Source organism: Megascapheus bottae, chromosome 30, assembly GCF_031878675.1.
Source record: "Megascapheus bottae isolate mThoBot1 chromosome 30, mThoBot2.hap1, whole genome shotgun sequence".
Taxonomy (NCBI): Eukaryota; Metazoa; Chordata; class Mammalia; order Rodentia; family Geomyidae; genus Megascapheus; species Megascapheus bottae.
The window spans coordinates 5,341,711-5,367,808 of NC_143538.1; the positions used below are offsets into that span (position 1 = coordinate 5,341,711).

The 26,098-nt window shown below is 40.2% G+C and overlaps 1 protein-coding gene across 1 annotated transcript in view; it reads left to right on the forward strand.

Annotated features, from left to right (window-relative positions):
• The first annotated feature begins 14,068 nt into the window (after positions 1–14,068).
• Positions 14,069–26,098, forward strand: part of LOC150044202 (uncharacterized) — a 43,895-nt gene continuing 31,865 nt past the window's right edge. Inside the window, exons 1-2 of the mRNA XM_090321434.1 lie at positions 14,069–14,155; positions 16,434–16,505. Coding sequence (XP_090177560.1) covers positions 14,069–14,155; positions 16,434–16,505 — 159 coding nt within the window. The remainder of the gene's footprint in view (positions 14,156–16,433; positions 16,506–26,098) is intronic.

Consider the following 26,098-nt stretch of genomic DNA (forward strand, 5'->3'; position numbering starts at 1 on the left):
TGCTGTGAAACACAAACTTCTGTATTGGTGATGTAGGGGGTGGGCTGGCTGATGCACCTGTCCTGGGTCTCTTCTGGCTGGCTTTCCTCCACCAGCTTTTCCTTCTTACTCTCAAAGCCTAGGAGTTCTGAGGAGAGGGAATCCCCAGACATTGGCTCATCTAAATTTTTTTTTAATCTCAAGTTGGATAACATTTTACAGCAGAGAGCAGGGACAGAGTGGTACCTCAGGCTCTGCCAGAGCCACCCTTGCCATGAGTATTGCTGCCCTGACCAGTGTCATTGCTATAAAAACCTAGAAAGTCCCAAGAAAGTGCTGGCAAAGTCATGGAGGGATTAGAATCTTAGAGCACAGACTGTTGATGGAAGTATTAAACAGCACAGACAGTGGCTTTAAGAAAAATGAGAAGGAAACATAATTGTTACATGATCTCCCAATTTCACTTTTTGGTTTATACTAAAAGAGAATTGAGCCAGGTACCAGTGATTCACATCTGTATTCCTAGCTACTCATGAGACTGAGATCTGAGGATCATGATTAGAAGCCAGCCCAAGCAGACAAGTCTGTGAAACTCTTACTGAAACCAGGTTTTAAGACATAAACTCCAGAAAGGCCAGGAGTCCCAAGTTAGGTTTGGCCATTCAACCCATATGCCAAAGAAAGAGACATGGTAAAGGGTATAGAAGAGAGATTTATTCCATGACAATTATGGAAAGACAGAACTTCAGTACAACTTCAGCCATCTTGAAATGAGAAAGGTTTGCATTGTTAGAACATTATCAAGTCTGTGTAGCCTGGTTGGTTGGCCATTTGGTTGGTCTTTGTTCCTGGAGGAATTCTGGAGAAAATGTCACTTTATTACTGGGACAGAACAGGAACAAAATGGTTTCCTGAGCTTTTGGCTATTTGCTTTAAGATAATAAAAAGACATTGTTTGTCTTCCACACAAGACTGCAAAGATGGCAGAAGCAGAGAATAGCTCAGATCAAAGAACATGGATTCAAAGTCTGGGGACTTTGAGGTAATTGACAGTAAGCAGTAAAAGCATCTTTTAAGTTGCTTCTTACGTTATCTTCAATTAACCAGCTAAAAGCCAGCAGTGGAGATGTGGCTCAAGTTAGTACCAGCCTTAATTGAAAGAAACACACACACACACACACACAGAGAATTAGAAGTCAGGGTGCTAGTGTTTGATTATTAACCTCTTCTACTGATTTTATGTGTATGTTTAGTTTCACAGGTCTGCAAATACTACATCAGCTCAAGGCCTCTACTCAGCTGTTTAGTTGTAGCAGATGAAACTGGGGGCATAGCAATTTTCTGAGACATGTTTCTATTATCCCAAGGAAGACAAGTCTTGCAGGCATTCCTTAATTTATGATGGAGTTGCATCTATCAAAAAGTGCAGAAATAGGCTAGGCATCTAGTTAATCAGGAGGCTGAGATCTGGGGATCAAAGCTGGAGTCAGCCCAGAAGACTATTTCCATTTAACCAGCAGAAAGCCAGTGTTCCTTCATTTATAATAATTAGTACACACTTAGGATTTTCCTAGCAGAGGATTACAGTAGCACAAAACCTAGATACATAAGGTCATATAGGATGAGGCTGAATGAAAGGATCTCCAGTATATGGAAATAAGCTTTATCTTGTGTGATTGTTGTTCTTAATTTACTATGTTATTTCTCTTTTGTTTCCCTTTGGTTAATCTCATATTGATACTGTATCTGACATTGTTACCTGGCATATTGTATATACATTTATTTATTTGAAATAGGAAAGGGAAGGGGGAAAACAAGATGAAGGGGGAGAGAAATGGGGACAAAAACATGAGAAGGGGTATCAATGTGTGAGAAGTAATGCACCTTCTATCTGGTGAATGTAACTGTAACCCCTCTAAACACTACAATAAAAAAAAGTTATCAGGGATGTACAGTTAAGAAGTTTTTGAGGGAATGTTTCATGTTCAATGTTCATAAGTTAGAGTAAAAGGAAAAATAAGCCAGTGTGGAGGGTGTAGTTCAAGTGATAGAGTGCCAGACTTGAATACAAAAAGCTAAGCAAAAATGTGAGGCCCTGAATTCAATCCTTACTACTGACACAAAAATTATGCATAAATAGTATTATATTATTTCTTAGTTTCATTATTTGCTTTGAGCCCGTTTACAGGTGATAGAATGTCTGATAAGGTGGGATTATTTTGGAAGTTTATGGACTTATTTTCATATTTCCCAGTCAGCCTCTACTGCTATCCATTTTTAACTGTGAGTTCACATTTGACTAGCTCTGAGGCCACTCATGCTAGAGTTAGCATGGAAGCTTCTAAGGGTCATGAGCAGCCTCTCAGTCAAGACATGATTTCATTTAGCTGAGATTGTACTGTAATTAGAACACAGCTGTGAGGATTGGTTGTCGTCAAGTTTCTAATGAGCTATTTCTTTCCCCAATCACATTGCTCAGGGAGTTAATGAGGTCCATCTGGTATATAATTCACAGTATTTCTGATATCTGTGATTTTTTTTCTTAGTTGGTCATCAGGCTTGAACCTAGAGCTGGGGTTCTGTCCCTGAGCTCTTTTTATTCAAGATTAGTGCTACCGGTTCCCAGCTATATCTGTGAGCTTTGTAAGCCTATGGCAAACTTTTGATTTACAATGGGGAATTTAGTTGACTGAGTTCAAGGGAAAAGTTTAGTAAAATGAATGAGGCCCTGTTCTGCAGGATTGTGCTCTGAGATTTAGATTTAAGACCTGAAACTTTAAAAACTATCTATTAGAAAGATAGGGACAACACTGGACATACCAGCAACTCTCTGCTGTCTCTTTCAGAGTGCACAACTTTCTGGGAGATCTTCGGTTACTCTCCAGAGTAGCTGAAATTCAAATCAATAATATCTAAAACATCTCTAAAAAAGAATGACAAGAGTTGACAAAGTATTCATGAAATGGAGGGCAGATTTAGTTTCTACTTCGTGTTCCTAGACTACTACCAACACAATTTTTTTCCTGATTCTGAGTCTTGAACTCTGAGTCTGGGTACTGTCCCTGAGAAAATTTTGCTCAGTGTCAGCACTTTAGTACTTTACCACTTGAGCCACAGTGCCACTTCCAGCTTCTAGCTTTTTCTGTGATTTAATTGGAAATAAAAGTTGCCCTCACAGACTTTCTTGCTCAAGCCAATTTTGAACCTCGATCCTCCGATCTCAGCCTCATGAGTAGCTAGGATTACAGGCCCAGCATACACTTTTGATGTTTGCCCTGCATGTCTGCAATTCCAGAATCTGCAGACTTAACGAACTGGAAAATGTAGTTAGACCTACAATGTTGTGATTTTTCTTTTTATTTTTTTTAATCAATGCTAGACATGCACTCACTTTTTTCTTGTAATTATTTTCTAAGCAATACAGCATAACAATGATTGACACAGCATTTGCCTTGCGTTAGGTATTTCAGGGCATCTAAAAAGGGTTATAGTCTTATGGTGGCTCTCTGTAAATATTGTACCATTTTGTGCAGGGGACTGGAGCATCTTCCAGGTATCCTGAAAGCCATCCCACACAGATGTCAAGGAAAGCTACATTTCCTACAGTCTTCTTGAAAAACCCCTGAAGGGAGAACTACTTGTCAGATACTTGAACTGATATTCACTTTTACTGGGACTCACACAGGAAGTGAAAGATAGCATCAGAGGGTTTTTTGTTTTTGTTTTTTTGGGTTTTTTTTTGCCAGTCCTGGGCTTGAGCTCAGGGCCTGAGCACTGTCCTTGGACTCTCTCAAGGGTAGAGTTCTACTGCTTGAGCCTCAGCACCACTTCCGCTTTTTTTCTATGTACATGGTACCGAGGAATTGAACCTGGGTTGTCGTGCATGCTAGGCAAGCACTCTACCACTAGGCCAAACTCACGGTCCCGGCACCAGAGTTTTCTGAAAAACAAAAACCCTGTGAGAGGCAATCACACATTCTTTTTATTGTTGTTATTGTTTAAATCAACCTGCTTTCTAAATCAGAATATTCACAGCCATGTGATCACCTATATATATTGGCTTACATCTATTGTCTTGTTACTGTTTTATGTTTGTCCATCTGTTCCTTCTTCTTTTTTCCTCTTTTACTGCCTTACCTCCTTTCATTGAGTATTTTGTTAAGATTCCGTGTTATTCACTTATTGTCTTTTTAGTGTACTTCTTTTCTTGTTAGTTTAGTGGTGGATTTAGGACTCAAAGTGTACATCTTGAACTTCTTATAGACTGTTATGAAATAATACATAACTGTTCCTATTGTATGGAATAGGAATTTCTCTGTACTCATCTCTTGGTATACAATGGCATACTTATAAGGTTATATTTTCATGTTTGCCCACCTCATACTGGACCCAAATAAATGAAGTTTAATTTAGCCCAGAAAAGAGGGTACCACTCCTTTCTGGCATAGACCCCAGGCTGCTTAGAGGAGGTGCCTGCACTGACTTAGTGAAAAAGGGGAAAACACATTATCGGGGCACTGCATCTTCAGGAAAATCATCCACCACTTCAGGCACAAAAAGAGGGAAGGCAGCAGGATCATTTCACTGCCTCTTGCATTTATGACTTTCTTTTCCTTCTGTTATTGGGGATTGAATTCAGGGCCTATGCATTGTCCCTTAGCTTTTTTGCTCGAAGCTAGTATAGTACCACAACTTCACTTCTGGTTTTTTGGTCGTTAATTAGAGCTAAGAATCTCATGGACTTTCCCACCTGGGCTGGCTTTGAGCTACAGATCTTAGCCTCCTGTGTAGCCAGGATTCTAGGTGTGAGCCATTGGGGCCCAGCTTAACATTTCTGAGTTTGAGGCACTAACATGAATAGAAGGTAACACGGGTGACTCCGTGAATGGCTAGGATGGGATGTGATGTCTGCCTTCCCAACAGGAGATGCAGGCTCTAGGGATATGCACAAGGCCTCTAGTCTGGTCACTATTTCCTCACTAACCATCCCTGTGAGAAGACCCAGTGGAAACTAGTACACATTGTTAAAGATTTAAGTGAGGCACAGTCAGTCATGGCTGGTCATGGCCTGGTGTTAGGTCTAGAGCATGGCTAAGATTTAGAGCTTCAGTGCTCCCAAACAAGTTGAAACTGTCATAAAACACACAGGATTTAACATAAAGGTTCAATGCCTGTGTTCCTCTGATCCTATAAAATAATATCTATCACTGTTTTCATTGGCCACGTTGGTCCTTCTGTGTTCTAGATCTGAACCAGGTTCAGAGAGACCACTGGTTGCCTTCCAGCCCTCTGCTTCTTTCTGGTTCAGTTCCTCCCACTCATCGGATGGCCCTGGGTGCAGGTCTACTAACTGAGTTTTACATGGCATGGTTCTTGTGCCTGCTTTGAAAACAAGCCTGCAGAAATGAGAAAAATCCTTGGAAAGCATGTGGGTGTGAATTCTGTAACCATATAAGCCAGAGCCATAATAACACTTTGCACTTGTCCCCTCACCAAACAGAGCTGACCTCTGACCTTTGGCCATGTCCTCGATGTCTATGAGACATAGAGCTTGAGAAAGACAGTCATCTCCTTTTTCCACCTGTGACACCTAGACCACCTTTCCAGACCACTGTCTTGTGTACTAACCACTGTCTCTTTTTCAAGCCTTTAAATATATAGATCTTTGTGGAGATATTAATATATTAATTACCCTGTATTTTCTACTTTTCCTCTTAAGCATCATTGGTTTGTCCACTATTTGAATTGGGGAAGAATCGAAGAGCTTAGAGATGAGGAAACAGTTAATATGGGAAGGACATTCTATCAATTTCACAGTTTGGCTGGTACTTAGAAGTACCATGGCAACAAGAGATTTCTTGACATTGTTAAACTGAATTTTCAGCACATATATTGGAGAAAAGACAGCCTTTTCAATGAATGGTGCTGAGAAAACTGAATATCCACATTTAGATGACTGAAATTGCATCTCTACTTTTCACCCTGTACAAAGATAATTCAATATGGATCCAAGACTTACTTGAATGTAAGGTCTGAAACTTTGAAACGATTTGAGAAAACATTCAAGATCTAGACATAAGTTTCTCTGTTCAGTCCAACTAGGCCCTACTTTTCTGAGATGGATGAGATTGGGCACATTCAGAATGGTATGGCCAGAGACTGAATAGGACTCCAATAGCTGCAGAAATACTAGCAAGAATCAAGAACTAGTATTGTATCAAACTAAAAATCTCTATACTCAGGCTAATAAATAGCAGAGTGAAGAGAGCTTACAAAATAGGAAAGACAATCTTTGCCAGCTATTCTTCTGATGTTATGAATAATACCCAGAATACGTAAAGAACTCAAGAGATTAAGACAGGAAAGGAACAAATAATCTAATAAGCAGATTGACAAATAAATTAGCCCAACAGTTCTCAAAAGAAGAGGATCACAGTTGTAGGCCAGATCAAACAATGTTAGTGAGACTGACTCTACAGAGGAAAGCTGGATGCAATGAGGGGAGCTTGAGGAAGCAAAAATAAAATAACCAGTGAAATAACATTGAAAATAACCAGTGAAAAACAGGGCAAGTAGCATGATCCAGTGATAAAACTCTGAGTTGAAATTCCAGTAATGCTAAAAAAATTATTTACATGTAAGGAAAGACTTGACTAGGGCAGGTAGATTACATGTTAAGACTAGTCTGAGCTATACAGTGAGACCATGTCTCAAAACAACCCCAAAAGACTGAAAATAAGTTCTTTAAATATTAACACTGGATATTCCTTGAATTACAGAATTATGTACAAATGTGTCAGTTATTCTCCAACATAATGTCACAGTTATTCATAACATGGATCATTAGCTTATAAATTTATAAACACATATGAATTTTACAAGTGCATATGAGTTTGTTGAGACATAAGTTAAGTCAGAATACCCTTGAAATTTGTAAAGCCAGACAGCTGTAATGTCAGGAAAATGTCAATAGGATTTCTGGAATTTTTTATTCAAAAGAGAAAAGATTAGGAACATATATCTAATTATAATGTGTGTGTATCTATGTGTGTGTGTATGATTTTTTCCTTAAGTCATAGGAAGCAGGCAATCTTTCTGTTTTGCGGACTGCCATTTTTATTATTCAGTAATCGAGTATATGTTTCCAGAATGATCCTGAATCTCCTCTCCATGGGTTCCAGAATGCAGGTCAGGGATCATGATAAGTCCAAAGGCCCCTTCCCTCTTTGCAGAAAGAAATTAATTGAAGACAACGAAAACTAGTAGTTGGATAATGTTAGGTTTAGATCTGCAACAATCTGAAGTTCCTTTGGGAAATTTTCTGGTGAATCTCATTTTAGTTTTGGTTCTTCAGAAATAAAAAAAGAGCTTAGAAATGATTCCCTGTGTGATTTCCCATAATTATATAATACTTTGTGTATACAAAGTACAACAGGGATATTAAATAATAATAAAGTCAACCATGAAAGGTGAAGCAGCAGTGGACTTTCTGGGATTTTCCCATTTCTAACTCTTCCTACTATTGGGAAACTGAGCTCTTTTTTTGACAGCAGTTTTGCTGTCATGTGTGAGAACTCAAATTTGCATTTTCAGGGAGCAGTTATGCCTCATTTTCTTGATCATTGTATGCTTTTCAGGGGGTCAATGGTGATTCTAAAAGCTTTACGATGATTTAGAAAACAGTTTGTGTGAGCCAATCGCATGCAAGTACATTGGATGAATGGGGCTTATTAATATGTATTTATTAAGGATCTGAGCTTGATACTACTTTGGGAACCATATAAAACAAGCTGAAAACTACAGCTGCCATATATAAGAAGCTTATGTTTTTAGTGAAAATAATTATGTCAGTGGTCAAACTCCACCTTTATGCTTTCCAATTAAATCTCCTTATTTACTGCACTCATATGCAGTGTTCATGTGGGTGTGCATATGTAGCTGCATTTGTATGCATGCATATGTGAGAGTGTGCATGAATGTGAGTGTGATGGATGTGTGTGACTGTTCACATATGTGTATTTGTGTACATGTTTGCATGTATATGTCTTCTTTTCAACTACATGGCATGGTTAAGAAAATAGAAGGTCTCTGGCTAAATAAATTTTAAAAAGATCCCTGTAAGTACCCGCTTTCTGAGAAATACTGTTTCGGGGAGCCACAGAAAACACCTGCATACAAACTGACTCACTGAGAACCTTATCTAAATGAATTTACAGTTATGAGAGATGGGAGTTGGAGGATGTAACTAAAGGCTTAAGCAGTTTGAGCTGGGGAAGCATGCTAAGTATTATTTATTTTAAAATTTTATTTTATTGTTGGGGTGTTGTAAATATGCTAATTATTAAATCTCTTATCCTTTTTGACCTGCCAGCACCAAAGCCTCTACTTAGAACCTCTGTCCCTTGCATATATGTGTGTGTGTATGTGTGTGTGTGTGTGTGTGTGTGTGTGTGTGTGTGTGTGTGTGTATATATATATATATATGCATACTGAACTCAAGCCCCAGATCAATGGGGTAGAATACTAGCCTTGAGCAAAAGAGCTCAAGGATAGGACCCAGGCCCTGAATTCAAGCCCCACTCATAAAAACAAACAAACACACAAACATGCCACTGAAGAACATCTTTAGGCAGAGAATTTCTTATTACATTGGGTTAATTTACTTTGGCCCTTCTGAAAAGGATAATCCGAGTGTCATGGCCATTGGTACTTCATTGTAAATGTATCTGAGGGACCTTGTCCAAACCAGAGATATATTTACAGTTATTCAAATAAGAAGCAGCTATTTTTCTACAAGCATAGGTTAATATCTCTGAAAATGGCTTCCTCATGTCCAACACCACGTCTAGAAAGTCTCAGGCATGATGAGTAAAGAAACTTGTAAAAACATACTTTATTCTGGATTGTCAACTTTGCTGGATGTGTCAGTTTTGGAAAAGAATGTGTCTGGAATAGCTCAATTAATGCCTCATACTTTAAAAAGAAATGTCATTTTGATTTCCATTTAAAGTCAGAGTTGTTGAATCATAATTTGAAAGTGTGAAATGATTATTCGTCAGATTTATTAAGTCTGAAGAAAATGCAGAATCAGATCTTAGCATTCTTGAAGGGCCAAAAAGTTAAGTTACATGAAACTTAAGTCAAGAGAGTAACCAAAAGGCTTCAGTTTGGGAGAGAGAAGTAGTTAGATTGTGAGTTTAAGGTCAGCTTGGGCTACATATTGAAAAAACAAAAAAGCAAAAAGAAAAAAAATAAAGGGCACAATAAATAAGTAAGCAAAGCCAATGGGACTCTATCCTTACAGTAAAGAATTCTCTATCCTGGGTATTTCAAGTGTACCCTGCAGTGGCTTTTAGAATATCCAGGTTATGCAACCAACACCACAAATTATTTTCAGAATACTTTTACTATACATCACTTCTCCTATTTGACTCAGTCCTCTGACTACAAATTTTGGTTTTGGGAATTGTCCATTGTGGCTATTTCTAAATGGAATTATATAATAAATTGATCTTTTAGACTGGCTTATTTCACTTAATATAATGCTTACCAGGTTCATCAATATAGTTGCAAATATTGACACTTTGTACCTTTTTATCTGGATGTTCCATTGAATGGGGAAAAATGCTTTAGCCAAGTGCTGTAGCTCAGGCGTGTAATTCTAGATTCACAGGAGGCTGAAATCTGAGGATCTTGATCTTAGTTTGAAATTAGCCTGGGCAAGAAAGTCTGTGAAACTTTTTTTTTTTCCGGTCCTGGGGCTTGAACTCAGGGCCTGAGCACTGCCATTGGGCTTCCTTAAGGCTAGAGCTCTACCACTTGAGCCACCACACCACTTCTGGGTTTTTCTGTGTATGTGGTACTGAGGAATTGAACCTGGGTCTTCACATGCTAGGCAAGCACTACCACTAGGCCAAATTCTTGGCTGTGAAACTCTTACCTCCAATAAACTTCTAAAAAGATGGAAGTGAAGCTGTGTCTCATGTGGTTTAAAGCACTATCCTTGAACAACAAAGCTCAGGGACAATGCCTAGGCCTGGAATTGAAACTCCAATCACACACACACACACACACACACACACACACACACACACACACACACACACACACACTGTATCAGCATGGGCTTTCTCATTTCATTTTACACATGTGTCAGGTGTGGGCTGTGTCACAGCATTCCTCCATTGCAGAAACAGATCTGACCTAGGAGAAGAGCTGGTGAAACACTTTGCTGTAATACTGGTCAGTGACTGCATCATTAAAAACATGAGACCAGGCTTCTGATGAGCAGAGATGAGGACAACTATTGCTGGGAAGCTGCTTTGTGGAGTAAGGCCCAGTGGTCACTGTGGGAGTCCTACAAGTGCTGGTGGGCCTGCAGGGTCCCAGGGGCAGGCTGATTTTGGTTCCTGTAAAGCTTAAGAGCAGTGGTTAAGAAGTGGGGAGTGGAGAATGTGTTGAAATAGCTCTAGAAGTCCTCAACAGGGCCTTACTTGAGTATGTGGCCTGATTGTCTATTGTTATTTCCTGAGTAATTCTTAAAAGACTACTCAACTAGCAGACTTAGAAAACCAGTGACACCAGGCATAGCATTACAACCTGTTTCTTGAATGATATGGTTTTATGTTTGAGGCTAAATCTATAGTCCTACTTTGTAATTTGGATCTAGAATGTTCCTCAAAGACCTAGGGTTGAAGGCGTGGTCCACAGTACAGCAGTGGTCAGAGGTCAAGATCTGGGGGAGAGATTGGATTTTGAGGGCTCTGACTGTATGGTTGATTGATTCATCCAGGGATGGGTTCACAGCCCAATGGACTGTTGGGAGATGATGGAGACTTAGGAGGTGGGCACTAGTTGAAGGGAATGTAGAACATTCTTGGATCATATCTTATTCCTCTTTCCCCTCTCTCTCTCTCTCTCTCTCTCTCTCTCATCTCTGTTTCTCTCCCTCCTCCTTGCTCTCTCTCTCTTGCTATCACTTTCTGTATCTCTTTCTCTTGCTCTGTCTTTCCATGTGTGTCTCTCTGTCTCTCTGTATCTCCCTGTGTCTTTGTCTTTCCCTTTGTATCTCTTTCTGTCTCTTGCTTTGTCTCTGCTCTTTTTGTTTTTCTGTCTCTCCCTTTGTTTCTCTCTGTCTCTGTCATTCTTTGTCTCTCTTTCTCTCCCTCTGTCTCTATCTCTCTGTCTCTTCTCTGCATGTGTCTGTCTCTGTGTGTATCTATCTCCATCTGTCTGTCTCTGTCTCTGTCTGTCCCTGCTTCCTTTTTTTTTGCCAGTCCTGGGCTTGAGCTCAGGGCCTGAGCACTGTCCTTGGACTTTCTCAAGGCTAGAGCTCTACCACTTGAGCCTCAGCACCATTTCTGGCTTTTTTCTATGTATGTGTTACCGAGGAATTGAACCCGGGTCTTCGTGCATGTTAGGCAAGCCCTCTACCACTAGGCCAAACTCCTGGCCCCATGTCCCTGCTTCCTGTCCACCATGAGGGGAGCAGCTTTGCTCCGTTACGTATCGCAGTCGTGATGCTCTTCCAGAATGAATGTGGTCCAGAAGCAGTGAAGTCAGGTGACTACAGACTGAAGTCCCTGACCTTGTGGGCCAAAACCAACTTTTCCTCCTTCAGGTTGTTTATCTCATGCAGTATTTTTCTGGCCACTGAAAGCTGATGAGTATACCCACCTTCCAGAGCACTGAAGAGAACTGATAAATATGAATTGTCAAGTCCACATTAGGCATTCAGTTCATTTGCTTCTGCCCAAACTGGAGTCTTTAAGAGAGTAGTAAAGACTGTCAAATTGTATCTTCAGTTTCCTGGCGAGGTGTGACAACCCTCAGCTTTCTCTGTTTTTGCCACTCTATGCACCTATACTTTCTCACACACTCAACATTCAAGGATGAACTGTTACGGTCAGTGTTGGTCAGATTTCTTTGGCTGTATGAGCTGACTTGAGTTATATGTCTAATCTTTAGCCTTCTTTGGGGAGAGAGACATGTTGTGACTTGTGGACAGATACGAAACAGAATTTGAGGGACTTGTTTGATATTCTATAGTATGTCATCCTTACTTTCTTTTTCTTTCTTTCTTAATTTTTTTTGTCATAGGGCTTGGACCTGATGCTTTGAACATGGCTCTGTCCCTGAACTCTTTTGCTCAAGGCTAGCACTGTATTACTTTGAGCCACAGCATCAATTCTAGTTTTCTGTGATTAAGTGGTGACAGTTTCATGGACTTTCCTGTCTGGACTTTGAACCTTGATCCTTAGATCTCAAGCTTTTGATTAGCTAAGATTACAGGTGTGACCCACCAGTACCTGGCTCTTTCTTATAGTATATATGAATCTTTGCAAATTCCTCAAACATATATTACAACTATCATAGACGCAATATTCATCTGCTCTCCTATATAGAAAAGTCATAGTTATCTACCCTTGACAATTTAATTTTGTGGCTGGGTATTTAACTCTTAAAGCTGGCAAACACTATTCATCAAGGCCAAGGGTAGCTGAAATGCAGCAGAATGAATGAGGATATTTTCATATCTATGAAAAAGCTATTTATGGCTGCAGAAATCATCTCCAGAATCACAGCTCTATTTTAATATTCATCAAAATGATTTCTATCCTATTGCTTTCCTATCACAAAGCTCTTATTCAATGTTTCTGATTGCTCACAGGTTCTATTCAGCTTGTATCCAGATCAAGAGGAGTTCTGGCAGCTGTTAGCCATATCACCACTGGAAAGCTACTGTATCCAAAATGTACATGGAGAGGGTCAGTCACCCTGGGCTGAGACTCACAAGGCAAAGCAAGTCGTAGTAACTCTTAGAGCTCTGACCAGAAAGGTCCTAGCATGCACACATTGATCCTGCAGGCTATAACTGAAGCTCATCATGGAGGGAAGAAGACAGCAGGGTAGTACATTCCAGGTCAGGGCTGGCGGGCCACAGACTCTTGGTCCCAGGCTTTCCCACTTCCTCTTCCATTTCACTGGGGGCTTTCGGGTCTGTTGAGGCTGATCTCATGTAAGGGCTGATTCAGGCTTCCCATGGGCTCTTCAGAGAGATACACAGTGTTCTCACAGATTTCCTATGGGTTTCTGGAAGTTCATAGACCCTCTTCTAAGACTAGGCCTCTAGTGTCAGTGGTCAGGACTGATTCTGAAAGGCCAGCAGCGGCCTGATCATGGTCGCTGTCGGCCTCCCTCCCTCCCTTGTGGCTGGCGCCCTGGGTCTGCTGGAATGGGCCTGGGTAAGGGACTCTGGGGTTTCTGCTGTAATGCTAGGGATTTTGGGGAAAATACCATTCCTCTTTAGCCTAGGGGATGACAAAGCCACCTTTCTCTCGTGAACTTCTGCATCTCCTTGTACCAGGCAGGTGGTTGCAGCTCAGTAATTACAGGGTTTATTTTAGAAACATGTAATTGCTAGTACCTCAAGTTCTTTGTGCTGAATTGTTGTCTGTGTCTGTTATGGAGGGAGACTTGTCAAGGGCTCCCAGGGCATTAGGCAAATAAATAGAGGCCAGCAAACCTTTCTGTGCAGGTTAATTAGGCTTGCCCTCCTTCTGGCCCTTTGGTACTCCCTCCTCCTTTCCCTCTGTTTTCATTACCTCCTCTGACTCCTCTCTCCTCTTCTGTCCTTTTCTCCTTGTTCCTTCACCCTCCTTCCCTTCTCTCCATCATTCCTCCCTCCTTCCTTTCTTTATTCTTCCTTCCTTCCTCTCTCCTTTCCCTACCCCTCATTTCTCTCATTTACACCCCGAGCTGTAGCTTGGCCTCATGTAGAGTACATGAAGTGTAGGGGAGGGAGAAAACCTTCCCTCTTATCTTCTTTGGCCCTTCAGTTAGGATTTTATAAATTAGATGAACAAAAGACAGATTGACAGGAGAAAGTCTGCGCGCGCGTGTGTGTGTGTGTGTATGTTTGTTTGTAGGTATATGCTTTTCTAAGGTATTGGACACACAGACACACACACACACACACACACACACACACACACAAATGTTTTACTAATGCATTGGATCACATGGCAATGGAGGCTGAAAAAAATCCTTTACAAGTTGGAGACCCAGGGGAGTCAACAGTACAGCCAAAATGCCTGAACAACGGAGAGCTGATAATGCAGATTCCTGTCTGAAAAGGTCTGAGACCCAAACATATCCAAAAGCAGAAGCCAGTTCGGTAGCCAGTCAGAGAGCTTCTACCTTGATGTGTTTTTATCCATGCACAGCTTTGTGTTCAGCTCTCATACTATAATAGAACTTGAACACAGAAGGAAAGCCACTGTCAGCATGCACCATGCATGTCTGATCCTCCTTTAAGGATGTGACCTCTCTCCACACAGCCTGATCTATCCCCAGTCCTGGGGTCAGTGACGCCACTGGATTGTCACCAGGTATCTCATATCTCTGATTCATGAAATGCCTATTAAGACGTACCAATGCAAGAGAACCTTTACTTATGTTCAAGATTGTACCGTCAGGTTTTGTTGCTTTCTAGAACATGGTCCAGGGAGCCAAGGGCTAATTACAAACAGAGATGCAGGTTTCTGGACAGTGGCCAATGCAGCACCAGCATTCTAAAGTGGATATTCGGCTGTGGCTTGAGGACTCAAGTTTTGATCCCCCATAGGAAAAGTATGACTTAGTATAATGAGCCTGTGAGGATGACCAGAGGACACACTTGTCTGCCCTTTGTTGGAGAGCCTTATGAAGGGGACATAGCCATCCTGGTACTTTAAAGTTTTGTTTACACACAGGAATTGAGGGACCAAGCATTAACACATGCAGCAGTGATACTCACTATGTACTATGTAGAACACGTACTATACAACTTGCAGGCAGGGATAGGAAAGAAAGCTTGGGAAAGAATGGGGGAAGTGGTGATACTGTGGAGTGTCCTGAAAAATCATTAGGCCTTTGTATCACGCCTCGTGCCTCCAGCCTGTAGCCTCATACTCAGCTCTGTCATTGTGCAAAGGGCTTCATGTTTAACTTTTTTTTTTTTTTGGCCAGTCCTGGGCTTGAGCGCAGGGCTTGAGCACTGTCCTTGGACTTTCTCAAGGCTAGCACTCTACCACTTGAGCCTCAGAACTACTTCTGACTTTTTGCTATGTATATGGGGTACTGAGGAATCAAACCAGGTCTTCATGCATGCTAGGCAAGCACTCTGCCACTAGGCCAAACTCCCAGCCCCCATGTTTAACTTTTTTTTTTTTTTTTTTTGCCAGTCATGGGCTTGAGCTCAGGGCCTGAGCACTGTCTCCTTGGACTTTCTCAAGGTTAGAGCTCTACCACTTGAGCCTCAGCACCATTTCTGGCTTTTTTTTTTCTATGTATGTGGTACCGAGGAATCGAACCCGGGTCTTCATGCATGCTAGGCAAGCACTCTACCACTAGGCCAAACTCCCGGCCCCCCCATGTTTAACTTTTTGAGAAAAGTACCAAATTGTTTGCCAAAGTGGCTGAAACATTTTATGTTTCCATCTGCAATGCATGAGGGCTATAATTTCCCACATATTTTGATTTAGAAATTCCATGTCCATTTGACTTAGAGTTAAACAGAAGAGAACCTTTCAAGGATTGGATGGTAACACTGGAGCCACAATTAGATTAGGTGTTTGGCTGTGTACCTTTGGTTTAATAACAGTCTCAGTAATTGGGAAGAATTGATTTAAGTCATTGAACTAATAGTTTAGTTGCCTAGGGAGTATATGGTAAATAATTAATGACAATTTATTGCAGGCTTTCTTGTACACATACTTTATACAAGCTTTTACTATTGTGGTCATCTAATTATTCAGGAAGTGAAAGGACCTTTCATTAAAGGCAGAGTAATGGTGGTTGTACACATTTGTGGAGTCCAGATCCTGGAATATGAAGACCCTTGACTTATTTATGTCTTTTAAAAAGTGGGCTGGTACTAGGACTTGAACTCAGAGCCAGACTTCTATTTCTTAGATTTTTCACTCAAGGCTGGTGATCTACCACCTGGGCCAGAGTCCCACAGATTTCCTCTCCCCCTGGGTTGGCTTTGAATTGTGGTCCTCAGATCTCAGCCTCTTGAGTTGTTAGGATTACAGGTATAAGCTCCCAGTGCCCAGCTTTTATTTATCTTTGTTGTTGTTGATGATGTTGATCCTTGGATTTGCACCCAGGGTCTTGGCAGTGTCCCTGAGATTTTGTGTTCAAGGCTACCACTCCACCATATGACTCTACTTCTATCCCTTTTGGCAGTTAATTGGAGATAAGAGTCTTATGAACTTTCCTGCCTAGGCTGGCTTTGAATTAGGATCTTCAGATCTCAACCTCTTGAGTAGCTGCAGTTACAAGTGTGAGCCACCGGTGCCTGGCTCTTATTTATGATTTTAATGATGTGGTATACAGTGATGGATGGAAACACTTGTGTCAACCCAAACTGTTGAAGAGACTGGAATAAAATAATTTCTGCTTCTTTCCAGATCGTTCACAGAATGCTGGCAGCCATGTTAGGGGTGCTCGCAGCATTGGCAGCTCTGGCTGTGGTTGGTGATGTAAGTCAGTGCTCTGAGTCACTGCTCACCTCGTGGCAGCATGACCCATGGAGGAGCACTCCAGGGTTTAGGCGTCATTTGCTCTGTTTAAATCTATTGTATGCTATTCCCATGTTTCCCCCTAGCAGCCATGCTAAAGGTATGAACTCACAAACTATGTCTTGAAGCTTAGCAAACACAAGCCGTCATGTTGACTGAAGATTCCTTGTAGTCATGCATGTGGTGAAAGCTGAGAGCAGGATCTAGTGTGGCGAAGCTTTGGGACCCAGAGTAGATCTGGGGCAGACATGGAGGGGGTGGGAGACCCCCTGGGGCTGGGTCTGTGTCCTGCTGCAATCAGGGGCTGCTGGAGACCCCAGCAGGGGGTGACACTGTCCTGTCAGGACCTGAGCATGCTCCATCCAGCAGGAGTAGGAAATAAAGAGGCTGAGTGCCCACTGGAGATGGAGGCTTAGTAGTCTGAAGGACAGTGCTGGAACTGTGCTAAGGGCACCCCCAGAACCAGCAAACCACAGACTGGATTTGAAAGCAACTGTATGAAACTCGATGGGTTGTTCTAGAGTATACACAATCAACCCAAGAACAAAGACTAGTTTAAAACTTATGGAAGAGAATAGTAGGAGGTAGAGGTGATTGAAGAACATTGCACACACACACACACACACACACACACATAAAAGACTTGAATTTTTTGATGACTAAATTCGGAATAAATAAAGGTAAAATGTCCTATAATTTAAACACTTAGACATAAAAATAAACAGTTAAGGAATAAGACGGTAGAATCTATGTTGTGTGGAAAACCACTCTGTGTGTCGTGGCTGGCGCATGCCCATACACATTTTCCTAGAGTCCCCAGGGCTCCAGGTTTTAAAATGATTATTTGAATGAGTAGATTTGATATGACAGATTCACTGGGTTAGCAAGGATGTAAGTCAACTTCAAAGGCAAGTGGTTGGTGTGACTCTGCCTTGGGCCCAATGAGTGGGGTTTGAGGTCAGAGGCTGCCCAGGTTGAGAGCTTATCCCTGAGAAGGTGATGCTCAGGATGAACTGGCAAATTTGTGCTTGGATTGCAGAGGCCCAGCTTGACCCACGTGGTGGAGTGGATTGACTTTGAGACTCTGGCTCTGCTGTTTGGCATGGTAATTACAGTCTTGCCTAGCGGGAGATGACTTCAAGCCTGGTGAAACCTGGTCCTTCACTTTGCTGCTACTGCTGATCCTATCATTACATGAAAAATGCTCCTCATTTTATCTCTTGACAAAATTAGGGCTTGATTGAGAAGTGTTAATTTTTTTCTGAGGAGTAAAAGGACTAGTGGCTTTGGTTTGTCAGCTGGAGAATTCCATCTTTAGGCTGTCAAACAAGGGAACAAGCTTACCATTTTGAAGAGTAAGATTTTTAAAAGTTAGCAACCTTAAAATAAAACGGCACATCCCAAATAGATGAACCAGATACAAATTTCAACGATTAGATTGGAAAAGTGTTTTTAATTCTGTCAGCTGAAAACTAGCCGCTACGCAGGTGGCTGAGATCTGAGGCTCAAAGTTCAAAGCCAGCCTAGGCATGAAATACTCACTCACCTCCAGTTAACTACCAAAAAAGTAAAAAATGGAGCTGTGATTCAAGTGGGAGAGCATTAGCCTGGAGCTAAACTGCTCAGAGACAGCGTCTAAACCCTGAGTTCAAGCCTGAGGCTTGGCATTCACACACGTGAATTCACACAACAACACAAAAAAGACTCCTAGGTAATATTTTGAGTGTTCATTAATTCATCGTATTGTCATGTGACCCTCCATGCTGTGAAGAATGTCATTAAACCAACAGTACAAAAGAAACTTAAAATCCCAAGTGGATTAGAATGGGGAATGAGTCATGAAAGGCTTCAAACAGAATTAGTGGAGTTTGGATCACAGTGGGAAAAGATCATGCATTCTTGAGCAGACACCAGACAGCCAAGTGGTCTGACCCAGGACTTGAGCCTCACTCTGCGTAGAGCAGTTTATTATCACACCTTCTCATCTCCCTTCCTCTCTTGAGCCAGCAGATAGGATATAGAGCCCTGCTATTGTAGGCTTCAGAATTGCTCTGCTGCCCTCTGTGGGCGAGAGGAGGAAATGATACTCTGAACCTGACTTCCCAGAAGGAAGTACATTCTCTGTGTTTGGGGCTGAGAAAGGCATAGGGCTTGTGGACCTAAGTGGAAGAAGGGCAGCATCTCAAATGTCTATAAGGTTGATAATGAGTTTTTCATTGCTAGACCTGCCATAGCCAAGTACCACAGGGCTTGAACAGCACAAGGTTATTTCTCATAGGTGAGGAGGCAGGAGGTTGGAGATGAAGGGGTCCGCAGGTTGGTTCTTGTCTTGTGGATGGTGTCTTCTCCGTGATGACCTCACATGTTCTTCCTTCTCTGGTGTTGTTGTTTTAATCCCCTCATCCTGGAAGGACTCTTGTCATATATATTGCATTTGGGTTCATGCTTATGATTCAACTGCCAAATGTAGAAGATAATATATAAAAGAAAGAAATCTCACTAGACTTGAGTTCCATTCACAAGATATTTCATTGTACATACCACAAATATTTCCCAAATCTTAAAAATAAAAAATATGATTTCTTCCCATTGAAAGCATTTTAGAATATGGGATACTTAATTGTATAATCATAACTATTTGATGAGTTGCAAGTTAGGAAAATTGCTGGCTAATATACCAAATGTGTTACTAGACAGTTCAGAGCAATTAACCCTAATCCTTGCATCTGGCACGTGGAAAATTCAGTCAAGATGTGAACATGGCAAAGGTGGTAGCAAAATTTATTAGAAAAGAAAAGACATGCCACAGGAATACAACACTTTAGTCCATTTCTGCTATCTTGTGCCACCTTTTCCATTTCTGAGCTTGGCTTTAAGTATTTGGGCAGGATTGGATAGCGTTTTGGTTGGTGGACTTATCAATTTCCCTAGACATCTTTAAGCCTTATTGGCTTCAATTTCCTTTCTCACTATTCTAAGTCTCATCATGATAAAACACCTTCTGAGAGTTTCAGGGTGAGTACCATATTATACCAGTATTAATAATAATTGTGTAGTAAAACATGACTGTTACACAAAGTGGGATAAAGAGCATGATTATTCTTAGTTTAGATTGTTAGGTTTAGTTAAATTTTGGTCTAAAGAAAATTTTTTTGTTTTGCTTTTCTGAACTTTTAAGATTTCAGAATTCTGCATAACTAGTTATTATAAGGCAAGCTTTACAACATTCTTTGGCCTTAAAATTTATAACCTTTGATTAGAAAGTTTTCTAGGTCTCTTTTTTCATAATTAATTCAAAATATACTTCCAGCATCTGTCCCACTATGTCTAATTAGTTTTCAGTTTGGGAAGTTTTTCTGTAATTATTTCTCTGATGATGGCTTGGAAATTGTGGGGTTTCTTAGTATCTCTTAGTGTTTCTATTGTTGAGCAATTTTATTGTTGTCTTTGTGAGAGTATTTTTAGTTACAAATAAGCAATCTGCTTGATTTATTAGAATGATAATGGACTTACTAAAGGATGCCAAGGGAGGATGGGTAGACTCTGGAAGAAGAGGCAGATGGCTGCTACATGGCCTCAGTGAATAGGGCTCAGCAACTTAGCCTTAATTCTTAAAAGAAGATGAGATGTACAGACAACCCCCAAATGTAGACTTCCTAATGTATTTACTAACCATTCTAATATCTAGTAAGTGATGTCTCTTAGTATCCAAGAGGAATTGGTCCCAGACAATCCTAAGGATCCAAATCCCTCAGGTATTCAAGTGATTTATGTAAAATGGCATAGTATTTCCACCTGATATCAGTTTTTCTGTATGCTGTAAGTACAGATGTAGGCTGTATGTTATAGATGATTTACAATATCAAATAGCATATGTGATGTAAATAATTTTTTGTCACTCCTGGGCCTTGAAATCAGGGCCTGGGCACTTTCCTTGGGCTTTCTGAAGCCTAGCACTCTATCACTTGAGGCACAGCACCACTTCCGGCCTTTTCTGTGTATGTGGTACTGAGGAATTGAACCCAAGGCTTCGTGCATGCTAGGCAAGCACTCCACTAGGCCATGTTCCTGGCCTGTAAATACTTTTTGCACTGTTTTAGGGACAAGAAAAAAAACCCTTTACATGTTAAGTTCAGATGACATTTAAAAATATTTTAAATTCCACTCAGTTGAATTATGAGATACTGAACCTATGGATTCAGAAGGCTGACTGCAAAATTCATTTTAATTAAATAATTTGTCTGTCCATAGTTCCAAACTTGCATTCACCTATATGTACATCTATCCATGTACCCACACCCATCCATGCATATGTTCATGCATCCATACATTCATCTAACCATACATCCACACATGCATTCATACATGCACCCACTGGTACATTCATGCATGCACCCACATATTCATCCATGAATGCATCCCTCTGTGCATTCATGAATGGATCTCTATATACATTCATGCATGCATCTGCTGGTCCATCTACCCATTCATTCGTGCATGCATCCATGGACACAGCCACGCCAAGAGCAGAGAAAGGAGGTTTATTGTATGGCATTCATGGTAAGACAGCACTTTACTGCATCTTCAGCTTTGTCTTAGGTTAAATATGCTGAATTGGAAGAAGGGGGTGTGAAGTTACTCATAGTTGAGACAATCCTGAGTCACAAGGATGACCAAGGGGGAGTCAGGGGTGTTAGGATGTGAGGTAACATGACAAAGAAATGGGAGCCTCAGTCTTGTATTGCAAGAATATGTTAAACCTGAATGAACAAACAACTTCCCTCCTTGTGCCTCTAGAAAGAAATGAGTACCTTGACTTCGGCTTTATGACACTCTGGGCAGACACTGTGAAGCCACCACAGCTCTTTTAAGAACCAAAACATCACAACTAGATGCTATGAGATCCTCACATGTTTGTTGTAGCCATTATGGAAAATTAGTACATTTTTCGTATCTATAGAATCTATAGTCGTGCCATTGATTTTATTCTTTTTGTGCCAGTCCTGAGACCTGAATTCAGGGCCCGGGCACTGTGCCTGAGCTTTTTTTTTGCTCAAGACTAGCCCTCTGCCTCTCGAGTCACAGCTCCATTTCTGGTTTTCTGGTAGTTAACTGGAGAAAAAAGTCTCATGGACTTTCCTTACCACAGTGTCTTTGAACCATCATCCTCAGCCTTCTAACTAGCTATGATTATAGTTTTGACTCACTAGCACCTAGGATGTTATTATTGTTATTATTATTAATTATTAGCATATTTTGGTTTCCGTTCTTGTTACTAAAAATGGAGTACATCATTTGAACAAAAACTGTATGAAAGAAGTTACATGGATGAAGAGCATGTATCTAAGATACTCCAATGTGGTACATCATTAGGAAAATCATAATACCACCTGGAGAAATCATCTCACGTCCAGTGAAATGGCAAAGATCAGTTTTTTGGGGATGTGGATGAACCAGAACTCTCACACCCTGGCTTATGGAATTGTAGACCATTTTGTTCTACAGTTATACAATAGTCCATAATATTAACTTATCCTATGATCCAGTCATCTAGCCAGACACTAGAAAGTCTGAATGAATCTCCTTCAGTGATGTGCAAGCCATGACATAGCTGTATAGTGATATAGTACAGAATAATGAAAAATAATTATCTCTTGAGACACATACCAAAAGAATTACGTTGAATGTTGATTTTTTTCTGTCTGGATGAATTGTCCGTTGAGAAGCTTACAGGCAGAAAACATGTAATGTGTGCTAGAGAAACTCCATTTATAGAAAATAAAGAATATATACACTAATGTATAGTGAAAGAAAATAGTTTGCTGGGAGTGCAGATGTGTATGTATATATGTGTGTGTATACGTGTGTGAGGAGGAAAAAAAGGAGTAGAGAGCATGCTTGAACTTCTAAAAGCGATGAATATGCTCATTACTTTGATTATAGTGTGGTTTCATGAATATACACATAAGCCCCAAATAGAAGTTGTATATTTTAAATATAAGCTGATTACAGCATGTTTGTGATCCTCAGTGAGGAATAAAAGCAATCAGAAGATTAGAAAAATAATTGACACGTTAGTAGTTGAACTATATTTATACATTCTTTTATCTGCTTTGAGGCTGGATTGCTATTCTGGGTGCCATCTGGTTGTTGATTCTAGCTGATATCCATGATTTTGAGATGATTCTACACAGAGTTGAGTGGGTGACGCTTCTGTTCTTTGCAGCCCTCTTTGTCCTCATGGAGGTAAGACCTTAGAAGCTTTGCAATGTGATCTTTTACCTGGATTTGATATTTCCTATTCCATTTGGTGAAGAAGGTCCAAGTCTATAAATCTTTCTATATATTCACTAAGTTGAAAATGATGGACTGGTGACTAGACTGTTTTAAACACTTTTCACCTCTGCCATTTAAAGCTTTCTCATAATTTAAGTATTCTTCCTACCTTTGCATCCTGAGTCACTAAAATGACAGATGGGCCATCATGTCTGGCCCAACATTTCTGGCTTCTGTTTTGCAATTCTTTAAGAATGGTTTTGATTTATTTCTGCTTACATATTAAATTGTGTTTTGAAGTCCTTTTAAAGCTCAACATGTGGGCTCCTCTCAGAACTTCCTGTTGACTGTTTTTTTATGGGTCTGTACCCTTGTCCTGCATTTTCTTATCTTATTCTCCCCTTTCTTCACAAATGGACATTTTTCTCAAAGGTTGGAATTGTTTTTCAATATATTTTAGTAACTACATGTTGATTCACTCTGTTAGAGGGCTGGTGCTGGTTCAATTTGTATAGTCACGATGAGACATTATTTTGGTCGCTAGCAATTTTTTTTTGTCTTAAAGTCAATTTTGTTTGACATTGGCATAGCCTCTCAGGTGATTTTTATTTTTAGTGTTTGGTTTTTCCATCCCTTTACTTTGTGCCTTTTCATGGGGGAGGGTGTTGACACCTATCGTAATTTGTGGGTAGGATTATTAGGTCATATATTTAAAAGTCCATTCAGCCAATATCTGTCTATCGGGTGGTATGTTTATTCAATTAATGTTTGATGCAAGCATTGAGCAGATAATATTTATATCTGACATATTTTTAAATTAAATATAATTTATCTTTGACTCTCTTTTTCTCTGATCTGTTAAAGTGTTTGCCTCTGTTGGAATCATAGATGGCTTTAAAGATTGTCTCTACAAATTCTTAGCTGATTGATCCTTTAAAAACAGAACATTTCCCACAGATGCCAAGCTATCGGGATCCATTGTAGCTCTCCTATTAAAAAGAGTGTTGGGCGTCCCAGTTACTAACTCCCCTCTGCGATAGACAACTGCAAAATTAAGAAACAGACAATCATATGCACTGGAAAAGAAAAAAAGAAGCAGAAAAAGCTTATCGGGGACACACTCAAAGAAAAAAAATTGCTAAGACCCTTCAACCCTGTCCAAGCAAGTCTGTGGCACCAGGGGCCAAGAACCCCAAGAGTCCAGCAAAGTGCAGAACCCAGATGTAGAAAACTCAACCCAGCTCGGTACCTTGGACAGAGCAGACAGCAGCTAAGACCAGAGGGGAAACACAGAGACCAGGAAAGAACCCTCAGAGGCTTTTGCTGGCACTTCCAATAATGAAATGAAATAAATCCTTTAGTACATGGATTTGAAAGCTAAAACCCGATTCTTGTTCTGCAGACAAAACTTTTATTGCGACACAGCTGCACATATGTTCTTGTTTGGAACTGTTTCATTTTAAAGTGGTAAACTTGAGTATTAGAAACTGTATGGCCCATAAAATATAGACTTGCTGTTTTTTTTTTTTTTACAAATCCATTTTCTTGCTCTAGAAGAGCATCACTGGGGCTGAATTTCCTGAGTTCTTGCATGTTGAAAATTATTTTTTTCTCGTACTTTGGATATTTGAAATGCAACGTGACTGGATTTATACATTTTGTTTATCCTTTATTTCACAAAATGGGGTTCCACTCTCATCTCGTTTTATGTGTTTGGTTTGAAAGTTGTAAAGTTGGTATGATTCTCCTTTTGCTAATGGGCCAGGATGACTTTTTTCCCTTGAAATTTCCTTACTGGAACATGTACTGTAGGTTTTAGCTTTAAAATATTGGCTCCAGTATGCCTATTTTGTTTATCTTCTGTAAGGGCTTAAGTAAAGAAATATTATTCATTAGTTGCATGTCTTACCATTTTACTATTGTGCCTCTACTCCATGATGCTTATTTCCATTGTCCCTTGGGAATCTTGTAAACAAAGATCTCATTCCTGAGAAGTTTTAATTCCTCCCTGAGTTAAATCAGCAGTCTTTCTCCTTGTCCTGTATCTAGTTCCATTTTTCTGGTCTTAAATTTCTGATTTTAAGATGGATTTTTATCTCATTTTAAAGGCTCACTTGAACGTATTTATTTCACTTTGAAGTATGGGCTTGCTTCTGTGGTTTCAGGACTGGTTTTCAAGTAGATTTTCTTCAGTTGTTAGGCATGAAATTTTGCTTCCTGGTTAATATTATTATTATTTTTTTTACAATAGCTTTAACTTCACTTTGTCTTAAATGCTGTTTGCTTGGTTTTGAAAGATTTCTGTTCACTGGCATCTGCATCTTCCAGCAGAGGAAAATCTTTATGGTTTTGCACTTGTAGGTTCTCATTAGAATCTACTTTTCTGGTTAAACAGTTGCAAAAGGAGCATTTCCAGTCCTCCTTGCTTTTGCTCTTTCCTGAAGCTGTGTGTTCCCAGCTCTCTTGAATTCTTCTGCTCCATTCCATGGCACATGGCTGCCTGAATGCCTTCTTCCCTAGGTCCTCTTCTAGATCCTTCCAGATTATTAGACACACATGTACATACACACACCTGACCCCTTATTTGCTGTAAAGTCTTGTGGCTGGAGAGAGTGAGACAGAGGCATGAGCCAACAGTGTGGGATGCTGAGATGTTCTCTTCATTTGCAGATAATTTAAACCTTTGCTGTTCTTTCTCTCTTTTTTTTGCATTTTTTATTGTAATTAGTAAAAGGGTTACATGATATTTGCCAGATAGAAGGTGCATTAATTCACGTACATTGATACCCTTTCACATGTCTTGGTACCCATTTCCCTCCCCCTCCCACACCCCCACCCATCTTGTTTTTCCCCCCTTCCCTATCAAATTTCAAATAACCAAATACAAATAAATTCAATATATCAGATAACAAAGTGAGATACTATAACAATATGAGCTAACCAAGGGACAGCAATGGAGATGAGAGACAACATAGTACATTAAGGACAACAATCATTCGTTATATGGCTTTTGTTTCACTATCCTGGAGGTCCTTTCAATTAGCTTCACATTATATGTCCTTATGTATCAAGACTTTGCTCTATTGCAGATCTCTGCTAGTAGAGCCCAAGGTTTCTACTGATTATGACGAATGAGGGAAACCATTGAGCCTAAGTTCCTTTGAGTCTGGCTTACTTCACTTAATATGATTTTTTCTAAGTCTTTCCATTTCCTAACAAATGGGGCGATGTCATTCTTTCTGACAGCAGCATAGAATTCCATTGTGTACAAATACCAC